Source organism: Thermobia domestica, chromosome 3 (genome assembly GCF_964235325.1).
Source record: "Thermobia domestica chromosome 3, izTheDome1.hap1.1, whole genome shotgun sequence".
In the NCBI taxonomy this organism is placed as follows: Eukaryota; Metazoa; Arthropoda; class Insecta; order Zygentoma; family Lepismatidae; genus Thermobia; species Thermobia domestica.
The window spans coordinates 158,227,419-158,247,744 of record NC_137456.1 but is presented as its reverse complement, the minus strand read 5'-3'; the positions used below and the strand labels follow the sequence as shown (position 1 = coordinate 158,247,744).

The 20,326-nt window shown below is 34.3% G+C and overlaps 1 protein-coding gene across 1 annotated transcript in view; it reads left to right on the top strand.

The window, feature by feature from the left end:
• LOC145680834 (ATP-dependent RNA helicase A-like) overlaps positions 1 to 20,326 on the top strand; it is a gene marked incomplete in the record, with an annotated part of 135,593 nt that overhangs the window by 95,746 nt on the left and 19,521 nt on the right. Inside the window, 1 exon segment of the mRNA XM_081751935.1 lies at positions 12,061 to 12,171. Coding sequence (XP_081608061.1) covers positions 12,061 to 12,171 — 111 coding nt within the window.

The window sequence follows — 20,326 nt, the reverse complement described above, 5'->3', positions numbered from 1 at the left end:
TAGTGGCTTTTCTACATCTCTCTAAAAGTTTTAATCGATTTTCTAATTGTATTTTCATTGCAGCGCATATTTTTAGATTGTCCATAAGAACGAATGGCTTATCTTATATGCTATGTTTGTATCTGAAATTCGTGTTTTATAATGTTTTGGACAATGGGATCACTATTAAACCTAACCAAAAGGCGCTAACTACTAACTAAATCTTCGTGGTACATACCTTATTGTGTATCTACTTTTCAATTGTATTGTTCCCTATTGGGACTGTTGTGTTACTTTGGTTCGACACGTTTTCATGGCTGTCTTACGAATTTGATTACGGTAGGATATATTTTGTTCATTTCCATTAATGGTATTAACCAGCAGAGCCTTAGCTAGGGGTGTGTGAGCGGGGCGGTAGCCCCGGGCGCTGACAGCAAGGGGGTGCCGGACGAGCAAGAAGAAAGAAAAGGTATCGGGAAAGAGTAAACGATGCGGCGCCCCCTAAAAGAATTGGCGCCCTATTAAATTAATATTGTTCTTGGTTTGCAAAGAAATACATTTGTTAAAAAATTTTTTGCTCGCTCCGCTCGCAACCAAAAGTTTTTAATAAGAGTCACGAGTTATTACCTCTTAAACAAAGTTATTATGTACGATTTGTTAATGACGATGTGATATACAATGTGTCGAGTAATGATTTATAGTGTACGCAGGAGAGTTTTCAAAATCGGATAGGTCAAAGTCTGAAATACGTGCTCAGCGTTGCGATAGTGATGAGTTTGCTTAGTTATAATCACGATTGTGAAAATGAAGGTTTGAAAATGAGACGAATGAAAAACACACGAAAGCTGCTGTTTGCGCGGGAATATTAAAAATGAAGGTAAACAAGGGAATAATAACATATTCGAATTCGTATAGCAGAGGCTAAAAGGGTCAGAACTTAAAATAAGGAACTTCGTCTTTTTCAAAGACTAATTACTACCATGATTTTTTAAATCCCATTGACATATAAAATGCTTCCAATTTGAATGAATTTATTGGAATCATTTCTGCATCAACTACTTGTATTGCCAAGATATGTTTTCTGTGCATACGCATTAGTTGTGCTCTGTTTTATCTATCTACATACATACAAAACAAATTTTCTGAATTTCCGTTATATTGCACAATATATATATTACCATAAAAGAACTAACTAACTCACCCTATGGCCTATAGAACCGCTATAAAACATTTAATTCCGCGTTCATAAAACCTCTTCAATGACTTCTGTCCTTACCCAACTGAATCCAATTTCTACTTTGTATTCCTATTTCTGCGAGAATCATCTTAATATTGTCCTTCCATCTGCGTCTAGGTCTTCCTAATGCACGTTTTCCGATTGGATTTCCAGTCAAAACTTTGAAAGTATTCCTACTTTCTTTCATTGTCGCTACATAACCTGCCCATCTGAACCTCCTAGACTTGAAAACCATAACAATGTTTGGTAAAGAGTGTAAATTATACAGTTCCTTGTTACGAAGTTTCCGCCATTTCCGATTGCCGTTTACCTTGGGTCCGAATATTCGTCTCAGATTTTATACCTGAATACTTTCAGTTTGCATTCTTGGCTTAAAGTAAGTGACTATGTTTCGCAACCATACAGAACAACAGGCATGATTGTCATTCTATATATTTTGAGCTTCAAATTCCTCGACAGATTCCAGACAACAGAAGATTTTGAACTGAATACTAACACGAATTCCCTGCTTTCAGTCGACATTTAATTTCTTCGTGGATATGATTTTGGTCTGTTAATATTGATCCTAGATACTTGGAAGTATCTACTTTATCAGAAATATTTGATACTTCGACGCATCCATAATTTGCAGTATTACGATCCCAGTAAACTTCCATGTATTTAATTTTTCTGCATTTACTTCTAAACCAACAATCATTTAATAATGACTCTGCATTTCTTTCTATTGTTTTATCAGATTTATATCATCAGCATACGGCATAACCTGGTAAATACCATTCAGCTCTAGATCCTAGTTGCTGTCTTTGATTTCCTTATAACGTACTGCAGAATTAAGTTAAATAATAATGGCATCAACGAATCTCCTTGTTTCAGACCATTCTCGACGAGCAAGCTCGTGGACAAGATTATTCCTACTCGGACCTTACTTTGGGATTCGTTTAAAAACATCTTAATAATCTAACTAGCCTTTTTTGGTGTTTCAAATTCTTGTATAATATTTATCTCCTAGTAGAATCTTAAGCCTTTCTAAAATCAATAAATAATTGATAGACCGGGGTACATCATGATACATTTATGGTACCGGTTTCTTTTCGACTATTTGTCGAATGGTAAATAGTTGATTGATTTCGTTTAAATCCACACTAATAATCTCCAATAATTTCATCTGTGTATGGGATCAACTTTGCTAATAAAATGTTTTTAGAGAATTTTATAGGATATTGACACAAGAGAAATGCATCGAAAATTATTACAATCCACGTTGTCGCCTTTCTTGTGAATTGGAACAATGATTCATTCTTTCCACTCTTGTGGTAATTCCTCCTTGTTCCAGATAAGGCGAATGAGTTTGTGTATCTTGTTCGAGAATTTTCCCCTCTAGCTAAAATTAACTCAGCCAGAATTTCGTCTACACCCGGAGATTTGTGTTTCTTTAATTTCTTTATAGCAAATTCTACTTCTGTTCGACTAGGCTCTGAAATCTATCGTTCTACAATGCGTTTCCCTTCCTCCACGAACATTAGTTTTGGCTGCGTGTTAAGCAAATCGTCAAAGAAATCTTTCCGTCTATTGAAGATGCTATCTATATCAGTAAGAATTGTTCCGTCGTCTCTAATATATACGCGCGAGGTTGATAACCTTTCTTAAATTCGTTGATGCCGTTGAAGAGGTCTCGAACTTTTTTCTTTTACTATTGTCTTCAAGTTCGTTAATTTAAGCTTTCAAAAAACCGCGCTTCTCTCTTCTAACATTTTGGAAGTTTCCCGTTGATGTCAACGTAGTTTCGCCTATTTTCCCTTCTCCGTTGGTTTGGTACATTCCTGGTCGAACCATGATTTGTTTCTAGGTATTTCTGCGTGCCCCAAAATTTTAACGCTATCCCTAATTTGAACCCAAGTATCGCCAACATTAGAGCTCTCAAAACCTTCTAAAAACGAGAATCTATTACACTTCAATCTATTATTCCCCTCTCGCCTGGTTCTCTAATTTCTTTAAACTAAACTTCTTCGTTTTCAGATGTTGAATATTCTCTTTATTGAACGATAATCTCTCTTTTGTTATCGCTGCTGCCAGATAGTGATCAGAGTCACAATCGGGTCCTCTGAACGAGAGAACATCAATTATTATGCTAAACTGTCTTCTTCTATCTACTAAAACATGATCAGTTTTATTATGTGTTCTTCTATCTGGTGCGGTTCGTGTGTATTTATGAATGTCGCAATGTGGGAATTTTGTACTCTTCATGATAAGGTTTTTTTATGTTCCAAAGTTCACGAAACTAACCCCGTTGTCGTTACTTTTCTTATGCAGACTTTCTTTCCCTATAACCGGTTTGAAAAATCGCTCTACCACCACAAAGAAATCCTCTAATAGAATTTTCATATGGTATCGTGGGACTTGGTCGAACACCCGTGATACTTCTTAAAAAGTGTCTTTTATATCGTCACCTTACCTTCTGTTGGGGCATGAACATTTAAAACAATAGTACCGGTATCACACCGCCGGCCCCTAAGAGTAATAAAAGAAAGTCTATCATTAACAATTCTAATGTATTGAAATTTCATTTCGTACAGATAGTATCGATAGTATGAAACGTTACAAATAGTTGTATTGTAAATTTCCGTAACTGCTCTTCAAGTGCATTTGCATGCAACCAAAAGTAGTTTTGTAAAGTTTAACAAAAAGTACAAAATACGCCTCTTGAAAACAGCTCTTATTTGTAAAAGAATACATAATGATCGCTTTTGGCTGTTGCAATGGTCTGCCGAAGCAGCTAAATAAAAATTCAGTGTAGTTTAACAGTAGCTGCGGCTTTTTATAAGTAAAATAAAAATTAAAGGAAAAGCTTGGTTTGGTGAGTGTAGAGGGCGCCGAATTCTACTTCGCCCCGGGCGCCGAAATCTCTAGCTACGGCTCTGTTAACCAGCAATAAATTTCTGAGATAAAATACTTTTGTAGCCTAGGTAGCTTACTGTATGTATAGGTTTCATTTTTTCTTAGTTACATGAGGCAAAATGACCTGGTCTGTTATTAGAATAGAATAGAATATTTTATTGTCATTAATTCTGTATACAGACAATAGACGTCAGATGAAGTTATACAAGTAAATTCATTTTTTTAACCTATACAATATATTTTTATCTCCCTCAAACTCCTTACCACCTTTGTTTTTAAATTGAGTAATAGGTAAATTTTACGTGTGTGTTGGTAGCCTGTTCATAAATTTTATATCTTGTATTGAATAGCTATTATTAATTTTTGATAGCCAGCTATACAATATATCAACTTGGTTCGCAGATCTTGTATTATATGAATGAATATCTTATCTACACTGCATATCTGACATATTTTGTTTTACATATACTAAAACCTGATTTATGACTGTTGTTAATTTGTACATATATATATATATATATATATATATATATATATATATATATATATATATATATATATATAAATTAACAACAGTCATAATTTTCAACTTATAGATTGAGGAATATATGACAGTTTTAAAAGTGGTTCAATGTTAGTACAACAATCCCAGGATGTTCTTTATATGATGCCCCACTGATTATTCTAAAAACGTTTTTCTTTTGTAGTAACAGAATTTCATTTATATAGTTGCCCCAAAACAATATTTCATAGTCTATAGTACTTTGGAAAAAAGCAAAATATGCTGATCTTATATAGTTGTTTGGAACTCTTTCTCTCAAATTTAGTAGTAAACTTATTGTTCTCTAAAATTTTACACATACATAATCTACGTGTGCTTTCCATGTTAATTGCCTATCCAGAATAATGTCAAGAAATTTTACATTCTTCAATATTTCTCGACATTCATTTAAAGAAAATATTTGTTTAGTAGTTTTCTCATTAAGAAGAAATTCGTTTACCTTAAATCATTCATTAGTTTCTGTAAAAGTTTCCTCATTCAATTCGTTAATTCTGTACAATTATTGCTGATGTTTATAAAAGTTGTATAATCAACATAAAAAAAAATTTAGCTGAGATATTCAGTGGTAAATCATTTGTCATCAGTATAAAAATAACGGCCCCAAACACTGAACCTTGGGGAACTCCATGTTTTATTGGTATAATATCCGATTTCATTCCATTGACATTAACAATCTGAGTACAACCTTCTAGGTAGGTTCGAAATAAATTCAGACTCTTGCCTTGAAAACCATAATACCCCAGTTTTCTTAATAATATACTATGTTCTAAACAGTCAAAAGCCTTGCTTAAATCACAAAACGTAGCCAATGCAAAACCATTATTTTCAAATACGTCACAAGATTATCAATGACAACTATCGGTGAGCTACCTGCTCTAAAGCCGACTGTGAATAATTAAGCATTTTGTATTCAGTAAGATAGTGATATACCTATTCTTTAAGACTGTTTTTATAATTTTAGAAAAAAATGGGAAGTAGTGATATTGGACGATAGTTCACTGTACTTAATCTGTCTCCCCGCGGTGGCCCAGTGGTACAGCGTTCACCTCTGGTGCTTGGGGTCCCGGGTTCGATCCCAGCCCCCGCCAAGTGAACTTTGTGGTGGACAAACACCGTGTGCGTGGGTTTTCTCAGGGTTCTCCCGTTTCCTCTCACTTTCTTCATTCCACCATTTCATTCATTACTCATCATTACCGTCTACTTTAGCCTAACCGGCATAACCGTGGGACGTAAAACTCAAAGATTTCATTTTTCATTTCATTTCAATCTGTCTCCCTTTTTAAAGACGGTACTATCTTACTTATTTTTAAAGCATCCGAAAAAATCTCTTCACTCAAATATTTATCAATACAAAATGTAAGCGGCTCGACCATGTAGTTGATTATATTTTTCATAAATTTGTCCGATATATCATATATTTCTTTACTATTTGATGGTTTAAATCTATTTACTATTAAAATAGATTCTGTATTACTGATTTAAATTCTGTATTACTGATTTAAAATCAAATATGTACTGATATTTAATAATTTTATCGTTATTTTCGTAATTATTAGATCCTGTTTTGTCAGTATTATTTTTCATATGTCAATAGAGTTTATAAAATATGTATTTAATTCATTAGGTGCAATATTCACTTTACGTGTCATATTAACTTTCGTTGTTTTATTTATTAATTTTCATGCCATTTAACATTTTTTGTGAATTTGCAATGTTCATTTGGTTATATTTATTTTTCTCTTCTATTACAGCCTTTTTAATATTTTTTACGTATCGTAGTATAATTATTTTCGTTACACTCTGTCCTCTTATTTTTATATACATTATAATAAATCATTACTTTCTTCTTCATATCAGCTAATTGCGTGATGTACCACGGTATGTTTTTACACTCTTTGCTTAACTTACCGGTTCTTTAATCATGACATTTTTTTTATCCGGAAATGATATTTGAAAGAACACCGTACAAAAGCATTGCATTTTCTCGTCTGTCCAATTTACGTGATTTTTGGATATGTTGTAACTGTGGACCCCTCGGTCAATTGTTTATATGGCGCCAACTCTTTATGACCAACCCTGTGATCTCCATAGGTCACCAAAAGTCGCAAAACGGGTTTTGTCGGAACTATCGCAAAGGGCATACAAAATGCAGTATTGATGTAATAGAAGGTCACAAATCAAAACATGTTGTGGGAGACGTCAGCAGGTCAGTCCTACCGTTGCCCCCAGCAGGAAACCCCTCTCCCCACGCTACTCCAGTACTTTCCACAATCCCGGCCTCCGATCCAGCAGGTGACTTTCTCCTTCCGGTACGTGTGTGGAAAGCAAGGGACAATGACTGTTCCCTCGGTACATTTGTTAACTAAGGCAACTGGGTGCCTCGCCTTGCTACATGATTTCATGCTTTGACGATGCCGTACAGCTAGTAGTCTGGTTCAAACTCTATACCTTCAAAACCGGAACTTTCAACTTCGCCTCCTTCGAAAATAACGAGCAAGTCACGTTCTGCAGCATCAAGGAACGTAGACAGAAGTCTGTTGCTGGGATAGCGAATACTTGATACATGTTTAGGTAACCTATATACCACAGCACACTAGCAACATGTGCGCAGCAACCAATAGTTCTGGCTCAGCTTTTGCACGTGCAGTACCAACCTGATGTATGAATCTTCGAATAATTCCTCGGTGTCGTCTTCGGGGTGCATGTAGCTGGGTTCTTTGAATGCAATCCAAAGGTGATTTTGACGGAACCTGAAAACCGGGAGAACATTCGCAGATTACTAGCCTCCTCTAATTGAATCTCAAACATATATTGCGCGTCACGTTGTACCTTGTCTTCAAGTGCAACTGGTCTCGTGCCTTTGGTGACCTCTGGATATCACACGGTTAGTTAAGTGGACAATCCTCATTTACCGTAGCCCAGTATAACAACCGTTGTGTGACCTTTGGTGTCTTCTGGAGGTCACAGGGTTGGTCATAGTGAGTTGGCCCCATATAAACAATTGACTGGCGGGTCCTCAACTACAACATATTCAAAAATGACACAAATCGGACAGACGAGAAAATGCAATGCTCGTATATTTATGAAAGTCATGAAGAAATAGTTAAAGGTATCATACGCATTTATATTCACATATATATTTATTTAGTCTCTTCCAATCTTCTTGAAGCAATAACATTTTGAAGTTATTCATTTTTTTCAATTGTCATCGGTCGAGATTTAATCGTTACAATTTACAGAGCCTTTCTAAGATAGTTATCTACCTAGGTGTACATAAGTTTTTAATATAATCCAAACTGAAAGGTGGTCGAAATAGTGAAAAGGTATTACCTCACTTCCTACATTATTTCTATTCAAACTAGTGAAAATGTTGTCTAAGCATGCATTTAATCTTGTTGGTTTGTAATTTTGTACACAGTAATCAAATTGTCTTAATAGATTTTAACAATTTTGTTACTTTTTTCTTGTATTTACATCAAAATGTGAATGTGTATCACCCCTATTATTGTCTTGTCCTTTTTCTTATAACTTAGATATGTAATTAAACTTTCCAGCTTTTCTAAAACTATTTCAAGCTTTCCATCTGGTGATCTGTACGGTAAGGTGGAGCGGAAAAAAACAACAGATTTTCAAGTATCGAGTTCTAATGGAGCTCCAAAATTGTGTATTAGCGTGCTAATCAATGTAAAAATAACGAGAAATATCACACATTGGATCTTCAGTTCGCGCAAACGGCCTAAAGTTTCTTTAAAAAATGACAAAAACCACCAAAATTTACCTTTACGCGAAAAAATCAGATTGTCGAGTATCCAATTCTAATAGGGCGATCAGAAGTTGTGTATTAGTGTGCTAATCAATGTAAAAATAACGAAAAAAATGCACTTTAAATCTTTAGTTTGCGCAAACAGCCTAAAGTGTGAAAAAAATATATAAAAACACCAAAATTTACCTTTACGTAAGAAATATACATATTACTTTTTTACATTTCTATGGTGAATAAGTACTTTATTTTAGTTGTGTGAGGTCATGTTTGTTAATAAATAATAGATTAATGTGAGTGATTTTATCCATTTTCATAATGATTTGCAACTCTTCGCCCATTTCTCAACATTTTTTCATGAAACGGCCCAGAACTCATCATGAGGAGGTGGCTGCAATTTGAGTTCCACCCACACCTTATCCAACCATCCTGCCAATTAGGGTGTGTTAAGTTATGTTGATTCAGTCAAAGATTTAACCTTAAATTAAGATTTTTTTTAAAAATTAAATTTTGGCATTGTGAATCTTGAGGAAAAGGTTGCTCTAATGTAGTCATCTCTGTTTTCTTGTCCGCGCACTTTTCCTGCAGACTCTGTGACATCTTTCGACACATCTTTCAACTTCCTGAGTATAACATGAAAAATTTAAGAAGTCAGACTCATAAGCAGATTTGTCATACATAACTGATAAGATAATTTCTGTTGTCAAACTTGCGAGCACTGGAAGGGGTGACATCTCACTGTAGTTTGTGGCATCAAAATTTATTGAAGGTGCCATAAAAGTTCTAACAGATTTCCCCTTCGGATCTTGATTTCTTACCTCTATCACGCTCCTGTAACCAAACTCTCGAACGTGTCTCATCCACTGTCATAGCCAACAATATGTTTTCTGGATGACAGAAAAATGCGTTTCTCTCAATCACAGGATCGATGATTCCTTTAACGTTGTTTGGCAAATGTCTCGTTGTTTGAACTACCTTCAAAATATGTTTAGAGGTTCATATTTCAGTGACTGATATATCTTTATGTCAAACCAGACAGAGGCATATGTCTTTATAATTTAGTTCACAAGCACTTTGAGTTCGTTAGTAGGATTTGTTTGAGAAACGTACAGCTGTAAGACCAGGTTTGCACGTGTTAGCCATCGGGAGAAACTGAGAGGTTCAGAATCTCTTATAGTTACATCTGGAGCACACTGCTCTGTCTGAATTGCTCTGTTAGAACTTTTATGGCAGCTTCAATAAATTTTGATGCCACGGACTACAGTGAGCTGATAGATTAGAGAAAATGTAAGCTGTCACCCCTCCCAGTGCTCGCAAGTTTGACAACAGAAACTATCTTGTCACTTATGCATGACAAATCTGCTCATGAGTTTGACTTCTTAAATGTTCCATGCTTAAAAAAAATTTGAAAGATGTGTCAAACTTGTCACAGATTCTGCAGGAAAAGTGTGCAGGCAAGAAAACAGAAATTAGGGCAACTTTACTCTTAAGACTTACAATGCCAAAATTTGATAAAAAAAAAAAAAAAAAATCTTAATTTAAGGCTAAATCCTTGACTAAATCAACATAATTTAGCACACCCTAATTGGAAGAATGGTTGGATAAGGTGTGGGTGGAACTCAAATTGCAGCCACCTCCCCATGGTGATTTCTGGGCCGTTTCATGAAAAAATGTTGAGAAATGGGCGAAGAGCTGCAGAATCATTATGAAACTGGATAAAATTACTCACATTAACCTATTATTTATTAACAAACATGACCTCACACAACTAAAATAAAGTACTTACACCCAATAGAAATGAAAACTATAGTAATATGTATATTTCTTGCGTAAAGGTAAGTGTTGATGTTTTTTATAATTTTTTCAAAATTTAGGCCGTTTACGCGAACTGAAGATCCAAAGTGTATTTTTTTTCGTTATTTTTCCATTGATTAGCACGCTAATACACAACTTATAGAATTAGAATTAGATACTCGAAAATCTGATTTTTTCGCGTAAAGGTACAAGATGCATACAAAAGAAAATATACGAAGATGAAATTATAAACAACTACGAGGGTCGAAGTAGTTAGGCAAGGAACTTGAGTATAAAAACGCCTAGGGGACAGCTTTATGATAAATCGATAAATTGTTATCTATATTTTTGGTTCATTTGTTGGTGGTCGTCAATACCGTTTATTTATTATTTTGTAACAAATGATAAAATATGCATCTACTGTGTTTGTACTAAAGTATACTATCTTCCTCATGTATTATCTTGACTTTAATCCTATTTGTAACATTAATTTTAGTGATCTTTTTCAATGTTTTTTAAAATTTATTTTATGTGGAATAGCAGAAAGTTAATAAAATCAACGTACCTTGTCATATTTTAATACTTTTATTTGTCGAGCCAAACATCACCTTGGAATCGTACAATGAGATGATGCTTTACATATTAATCCTTTGATATCCATCCAAATATTAAACTATGCAGTTTCTTAGAAGCACCAAAAATTTCCAGGAACTCCACTATCGCTTGAAAGTACATTTGTATAAGAACATCGGAAAACAGCAAAGTGTTTACTTAAAAAGAACTGCATATACTCAAAATCATGTCGCCATTATTATTCAGAATTGCCAGACACTATCTTTGTACAATTCTTGTATAAAAAATTGCTGAAAAAGTCTTAAGTTCAGTGTGAGAAATTATTGAATACATACAAACCAATTGAAGTCAGTAATTTTTTGTGATGCTACCTAACTTAATAATATACAGTAATTCCAACTTTTATCTAGTGGACATTGATAGACATTAAGTTTCGTCTCTCTAGTTCTAATAAAATGGAGTTCATAAATAGATTTTTCGCTGTGTGGTAGTGGTCTTATGAAGCAACCGTACCTTATTAATGATGTGCTTAGAAGTAAACAACTGTTTAGATGATCTTAATAGGACAAGATCTTGGTCCTTAGGGTTTCTTAAATGTTCTGTAATTCTTGTTATTACATTCTTTTTAGTCATTGCAATATAAGTTAGCTGGCATAGGCAAATTATTAAATAGGCGAATGAATAGTAATATTTATTATACGGTATTTTATATACTGTAAGGTCAATTAATTATATCAAATTATCACATTTAACTCATAACGCAAGAGATTTAAAGTGATTCACTTAATATGCCAAACAATGAATGTATTCAGTATAGTGAATTACTTCAAATGGCTTAATTTTTCTGTAGACTTATAGTGAAAAGCACCGTGTGCGTGGGTTTTCTCGGGGTTCTCCCGTTTCCTCCCACTTTCTTCATTCCACCATTTCACTCATTTCTCATTATCACCGTCTCCTTTAGCCTAACCGGCATAACCGTGGGACGTTAAACTTAAAGATTTCATTTCATTTCATTTTTTATAGTGAAAAGTAATATTTTATTGAATGTAAATCTCCTTTCTTGTATCATTAGTTACCACAAAAGTCAGTAAGTAGTAACAGTAACTCAGATGAATAAGTAATAGTCGTTTACGTCTTAATGTACATTTTTAGAAGTCACCTTAAAATTTGTGCTGTGTTTGATAATGCTCAGTATATAAAGTACCTAAAGATAGATTTAATTATATATATATAGTACGTAATTGGTACTTCTGCTTGCAGCTAATGACAGGAGATGGCAAGCGATCCACTATTCATAAGATGTCAGTTAATCACATGAAATCAGACTCAGAAGTTACTTACCGATTTCCTTTTTTCATATTTGAAGAAAGGGTAAGTGCAATTTTATCTGCAGTACAGTTAATTTTCATACTTTCCTGAATCCTCATACATAAATATATGGTCTCAAAAATTGATAGATATAAGCCAAATTGACATCAATTTCAAAAAACAAAATTAATTATAGAAGCTCAAATAGAGATTTAATTTTTGTTCAGTGCAACAAAACTGAAAAAATGGAACTTTTCCAAAAATTCAGTTACAATTATAAAGTCGAAAAATAATTAATTTTGAATGCAGAAGAGCTGTATATATATATATATATATGAAAGTATGAGGACATAACTCAATCAGGTTATAATTTTTCATTAAGTTAGTGACGTTATAACAGTGGCGAAAAAACAGTAACAAGATATTTTTCATATACATGATTTCTCTCTGTAATCCGCACGTAATGTTCTCAATTTTCTTTAACTATCCAAGGCTTTTTCTGGATAAGAATCTTTCTTATAGTCTCCATGTTACGTGAATGCTTTCTTGTGAAAAACTAGAAACAATAAAAATTATAAGAAAATGAATACAGTTTTTATGTTCATCTATTTATTACTACAAAGAAGAAAAGTATAAATGTCTTGTTATTTCTAGTATGTAATATTGTAATATATTGGAATTGATTTCAAGTCCTTCCACTTTAATGTACTCCTCCATTTAATGTAAAATTGTATTAGGCTGGGCTCAGGCAGCTCATTCGTGAGCTGCTAGCTTGTTTGGATTTACCATTAATTTAGTGTTCGTTCTATATCAGCTGTTTCCATTTTTTTGTATAGAATCGCAGCTTTTAATGACGTTTTTCAGGGCCGTCTATCATTCATTCTACATCCAAATTCTTTTTCCTTCTGATATTATTGTCCGTTTATTTCTTCTTAGGTCTTCCTTTTTTTATCCATCTATTTCCATCATAATTAAACTTCCCCACTAGTTCTCGTCTAATTCTCATAACATTGCCAGATCATTACAATTATGTTTCTCATATATTTTCTTTCAGGTTTGCCCCCTCCATGTAGCGGGTCTCCATTGTCGGGGAGGGGGTGGAGCTGAGAGGGCGGCTTCATTTTTCCATGCATTCATCACCCTCCATCCGTATGTTCTCGCATGCCCTCTCAGCCGCGAATGTCGCTGCAGAACTCGCGGGTGCTTAGTGGGAGTCTTGGGAAGTAACTTGTCCGTGGATGTCTTCTTCCATCTGGGGTGGACGTGCACTCATTTCGACCTGCTGTTATGTGCGTCTAATGTTTGCGTTGTCTAGTGTCTGAGTCTTAAAATATAAAAAAATAAAAACAGCATAAAAATATAAAAAAAAAACTAAACGATAAAAAATCTGCAGCTTTTGTTCTTGTGGGCTGGTGGGGGGTCTATATTTCTCGTAGGACATTTTTTTTTTAATTCTTCTTTTTCCGGGGCCACGAGTTTCTGTCGACGGGAATGGTTTTCTTGTATTTCATTCCCCTTAACCGCATCGGCCCGACGCAGATCCTATGGTAAAGGCGTGCTTATGAAATAGCCAGGATGATAACGTAAATTCTTCTTGCAAGCGCCCCGGCGTGAAGTTACGGTGTTCACACGCATATTCTATTTATAAATGTTTATTTAATAACTTTTTATGGGTACTAACAATCTTTAAAGTTGGGCCTGAGCTCACTCTCCTGTAAAAAGCCCAAACTTGTTATGCAGTATTGGAAACTAAGAACGCTACAGTATCACAAACTTCGAAAAACAACCAAATTTTGGAGGCTTCTGCAATAATAATAACGCAAGTGAGACAGATGAAGTGATGCATATCCAGAATATTTTAGTGTCGAATACTAGGTCATCATATGACGTATTGCGAACTAATAGAAACAAATTTACAAGAATTGAACATTTAATTTTCTTTTCAAGGGACTTAATATCTAAAAAGTGTTTAAATGTATCTCAGGTCATTCCGAAGATATACTAAAAAATGGTAAATTTTGATATGTTGCTTAAAATGGCGAATTTGTGGGATTTTTAAATGCATTTTTAAAGTTTATTTGGCTTCTATAAATTACAACAATAATTTTTGGAATGTGCAATTACAAGTTCTCGAAATTACCGAATTTTAAGCAGCGTTGCAACTTTATTGGTTTTTACCATAGCTCCAGAATGGTTTGAAATATCAAATTGCTATAAACGATATTATGATCTATTGAAAACCGTCTATGCAATTAGATGAGGTACTTATCTAGTTAGTTATCGAAATAAAGACCTTCGAAAAAAAAGTCAAATTTTCAATACCTTGTAACTTTCAATACCTATTCGTTCGAAATCGATCATATCATGATCATAGTATTTGATATTTGAATACTTCCGATGTGCGTTATCTCGCTAATCTCACTGATATTTTTATGGTTCAAAATTTCAGTAGTTTCTGTTCATTATTTTAAAAGTTACAATGGTGTATCAAGATAATGGTCCACCTTGTATATGAATTTAAAAAACTTATCCCTAATTAACTGTTGTAAATAATATATTTTAATAGTTTGAAAGATCTTCATTACTATTTTCTAGAATACAATTATGTTTCTTTTGGTGAAGGTTACTTTAAGAAAGATGTGTAGATAGGTTTGTTTGAACATGATTATTCCTTAAATTTGTCGAAGTACAGAGTGCATAAAAATTAATTCAATTTCAAAAAGGTTGTGTTTTTTAATTATAAAGTAAATATTAAAATAAATTAGCAGTGTTTTACGTACTTGATTGCAGATAGGTGCCTCCCTAATGCATCAAGATAGCAACTCAGCAACAGAAAACATTCTACGTTCTATGCTGCTATAAAAGGTGTGATTCCTTTACAGCTACGTATGTAAGTTATTTTCGGACACACAAGACTTCACCTATTACTGCGAAGAGCGTCCAATATTGGTACTAACAATAATTTAAAATGAAGACCTCTTCCCCCCTTGCGAAAAAGAAAATCTAAATTTGGATTATGTTATTTCCTGAGGAAATGTTTATAATCTGACTTTCTGCGGAAAACAGTATTACGGTAATCTCACCTGAAAATGTAGAATTGGCTTTTCTCTCAGTTACAAGTAGATCGCGATGCTTTCATATTCCAACATGATAGATGGGTTACCGGTAGTTTGTTGATTTGGAGTTTAGCGTCCTTTTCAGTACGGAAGTTAGGTATGTTGTGGATCTACAGGTTAATGTGGGATTCAAACTCAGTTGTCGTGTGCCAAAGATACCTCAACTGCAAAAGTATCTCCCCCACCCCCTAAGAACTCTAATTCCATTACTTCTGGTCCAAGTAATTTGCAGTTGTGAGAACGCCTGGACAGATGCAACCCGATTATACGTAACTTTTCTCGGCACTGACAGCAGTTGACAGCACTGTATCAGGTCTTTATGCAAGTAAAATTGTAAGTAGATGATGCACGAAATATCTCTCCATTCTGAGATGAATCTCTCTGATTCAGAGCGTGTTGTCCAATGAACACCATATATTAATCTCAATATTGCTGTGTATGTAATGTATTATTTCATTATATACTGTTTATTCAAAGAAATAAAAACACTGATCACGCATGAATCAGAAAATGTTTGAAAGTAGACGGAAATATCAAATCTAGAACAACTGCTGGAAATAAGTTTGTAAATCATTGTCTCCATTGACAGACCTTCTCCAATTCCCCTTATTCCAACATCTTTTTCTTTATAGGGAAGAGAAGATCTTGCTTGTCACACTGAGTGTGTATTGAAATTGAAATTCAAACATTTGAAAAAGTTTCAACCTGGCCGGGATTTGAACCTGGATCTACCGAATAGAAGTTCAATGCACTAACCACTCACCGCGTGACTCTGGGTCCCTACTTTAGAATTCTGTCCCATGAAAGTTACCTAGTATGCAGACCGAGGGTTAAAGGACCTTCTTGCCAAATGTGCGATACTCTAGTAAACCTGACAGTTTCTGGGGTATTAAACCCCCGATCACAGTCTCTGTTCCTTGGAACCCCGCGGATGTGTGACACCTCTAGACCCCCTTTCATTGCTTGTCCTTAAATTTCCTGAAATTACGTTCCTGTCAAGAGGACTAGAAATTTTTGCTGGGGGAGAAAAATTTGAAGAGCCGCCACTGATCAAAACAGGCAAAAAATATCATTAATCGATTATCATCTCAAGAGACTTCTATCGTAGGAAATTTGGGAAGTGTCCCGGCTACTCTTCAGGGCCTAATAACTAGTGTTGAGCATCTTCATACAGCTGTATTCAATATACCTAATAAATATGACGTTATGGCAGTTCTACTCTTTGGGATTCATTCTTTTTAAAATAGGCCTTAAAACTTCGTCTGTCAAATGAAGTCCTATTGTTATTGGTGCATATCATTTTAGAAGAGCGAAGCCAGGTGTTCGATAAAACAAATTATAAGGGTCCATGTATCCGTGGCCGTACTCAAGGGGACCCTACCATATACGCAGGGTGTCTAGGAGGAAGTTGCAGTCTTTTGGGAAATGGTAGTATGAGTTATTCTAAGCAAAAAAGTTCATATGAACATAGGTCCTAATCTCAACGGTTTGAGAGCTGTAGGTTGTGAATTATTTTTGACTGTTGCGTATTGTTAACCCTGTAATTATTTTACAGAGGTAAGACATAGCGGATTTGAAAGGTGATGGAATGACCTTTTCTACGGTATGCAGCATGTGGCAGTGTTGTCTTTGGAAGGGAAGCTATTGACTGAAATTTGAGAAAGTTAAGGTTATTTAAAGAAGTTGAATAACAACACTAATTCCAAATATTCCTCAATAACATCTCTTCCAAAGATACCACTGTCACATATTGCATCGTTGGAAAGGTCATTCTATCATCTTTCAAATCCGCTATGTGACACCTCTGTAGAATAAATACACGGTGAGAAATACGCAATATAAAATAAAAAATGGTTCACAACCTGTAGCTCTCAAACCGTTGAGATTAGGACCTATGTTCATAAGAACTTTTTTGCTTAGAATCATCCATACTATCATTTCCCAAAATATTGCCCCTTCCTTCTGGGACACCCTGTATATGTTCGCATGGAATTACTATCCATTTCATAAAGATAGGCCCCTGACTTGGCGGTGCTGCCGTGACGTCCAGTCAAAACTTATATTACATTGTCGTACCTCGTTGGAATTGTTGGAATGTTGTCTTTTCAATACTTAAGACATACAAATTTTCTTAGTACTGTGTAGTGAGAAAAAAATAGAAATTAATGAAAAAGTGCGTATTTTTTCGTACTTTTTTGGTAAATCAATGTTTATAGGACTATATCTCGGAAAGGAGATAACATGAAATAATTTCCTGTGCACCATATGTAGATGCATATGTTACCTGTAAGTTCTGAAAATTTCATCACTCAACACGTAGTAATTTTCTTGTTATTCAGTAAAAAGTGAGACATCATTATCTCTGAATTGCTGCGGTGTATTAACAATCTTAAAAAACTTTTAGAAAGATCTTAAAGTAGCTTTTTCAACCAAACTGTTTTGACTTGTTTTAAAAGATAAATAATCACAAATATGACATTATGATTTTCTCAGCTTTGCGCCCTTCGCTATCGCAGTTTATACGGAGTGCTACGTTGCCACATTTTCCTGGCGCGTATACACTCTCAGACGGACGGGTATTTAAACTTGTCACGCACACTGTCCAGCACTTTTTAGAGATATTTTTAAAATTTTATCTCCACAGATTTTAAACCAATTTCTTAGAAATTAACAGGATATACAGAAAATGTGCCAAATGTTCAAAATTAGAAAAGCGAACTCTTATTTTGTTTGGATTTGCATGTGATGGTCTTCGAAAATTTGTTGCTTTTTATCAGTTTTTCACTTACAGCACGCAGTACAAAATACACTTGCACAGAAACAAATACAAGCATAAACTTTATTATATGATACAACCTTAGTTGATATGTAATATTGAGTTTACACTTCACAGAAAATCTGTTCCACCACTTGACAGACATACTAATAGCTCTTGCGTAGTTGATTTGTAAAACCGCGTAAAGCTGGCTTCCGTACAAGGCTTATGTGAATAATTAGTGTAAAAATTTCCTTGTTTTTAATTAAAGTAACACGCTTTCATTTAGAAAACAAAGATTTTTGTTTTAGTATTTTTTTCTTTTTCTCAATCTGCTGTTTTGCGTATTGATTCATAACTTTTACTACTATTCCTGGGAGAAGCTCATGTAGTTTGGATTCCACGTTAATCAGTAGGTCGACGTCTCATATAGCCTCACTGCTGAACAAGACGTTCAACTCAAAATCAATTCAACTTTTTTTTTACTATAAAACTTCATCGGTAAAAACAGCTGAAACACTTTATATGCGGAATACTCTGTAGATAGCCCAGCATTTTGATCAATTTCCGGGATACCACTAAACAGGGGTATGCATTTACTTGAATTTTATCGCTCCAAGCTACATCAGAATCTGTCTTTGAATAGGAACGACACGTTTTTTTCTCTTTCCCGGCGCAGCCTCAGGTTCACTTGAAACAGAGTTACTATCTTGTTCACTCCCGAATACGCCACTGAGCACAGAATAATCAATGTCATTACTATTCATTACTAACTCATAACCGTCTGAGTCGGAGTCATTCATCAGTTCTGCAACTTCATTATCCCTAAAAATTTTGTCTCTTCTTTTTGTAATACCACCGCTCGTAAAGGAATATCCATATATATATATATATATATATATATATATATATATATATATATATATATATATATATATATATATATATAATCAAAAGCCACGACATATACTAAGGAAAATATAAATGCCTATTCGTCCGTCTCATTGCAATGAACCCATATGGTGTGAGTGCATGTCTAAGTTTTTGACGCCTACGAACCGAAAGGAAGTGTTGAAGACGTAATCAGTGCAACGTGATTAGACCCAAATACAGCCCTCGTCACCTACTCATTGCTTTGGTTTATTTATTTATTTATTTATTTTTTCGTTGAAAGAAAACAAAGGACCCATTCTGTGTTATTGTACATTCGGCAGGGGAATTGATCGCAGAACTTAGGTGAACACGTGATTGCCAAGGATACATTTCTTTTTAACCTTTAACATGTTCGTAAGCTGGAAAGTGTGTATACTGATACAGGATCTTGAGGTAGAAATGGAGCCATTGTTAATAAGTATACAGGAAGATAACAGGAGCAGCGATGAGTCAACAAACCCATTACGAAAGTGAATGAAGTAAATAGATGAGTTTTCGGATGTTTTACTTCAACGTTTTATTTCGATTAAATTGAGATGTGTAATGCATTATTATTATTTTTATGATGTTGTGAAAGGTTATAATAAATACTTTTTCCTATTACATTCTTATGAAGTAAGCTTCGCGCTACAAACTTCCTGAACGCGACAACACTGCACGACAGCGTTGCCGCACTTCCACTTACTGTATGCTGTTTCTTCATATAAGCGCGGGAAATTTAAAGATTGGGCTGCAACATGGCTCACCGCTTAACGCAGAGAACATGTTGAAGTAAAAAAAAAATTTTTTTTAAAATAAATACTCTACCAACTAAACCTTTTTATGTTAATAGTTTCAAATATTTGGAACACTAGACTTCCAAATTTTCGAACAGTGTTTTGTACGTTTCTCTAACTACCATGGTAAAGGAGATCAGAGCGTCGTACATTTGTTTTAATTACACAAAAAGTATCAAGTGATGAAAATTGAACTTTTCACAACTTACAGTTAATGGATGCATCTACATATTGTGCACAGGAAATTATTTCACGTGATCTCTTTTCTGAGATATAGTCCTCTAAACATTGATCTACCAAAAAAGTACGAAAAAATACGCACTTTTTCATTAATTTTTATTTTTTTCTCACTACATAGTACAGAGAAAATTTTTATGTCTTAAGTATTGAAAAGACAACATTTCAGCAATTCCAACGAGGTGCGACAATGCAATATAAGTTTTGACTGAACGTCACGGCAGCACCACGAAGTCAGGGGCCTATCTTTATGAAATGGATAGTAGTTCTACTTCAGTGCTAGTATGTGAAAATAATAATAATAATAATAATAATAATAATAATAATAATAATAATAATAATAATAATAATAATAAATTATTTTTATTATTATTTTTATTATTATTATTATTATTATTATT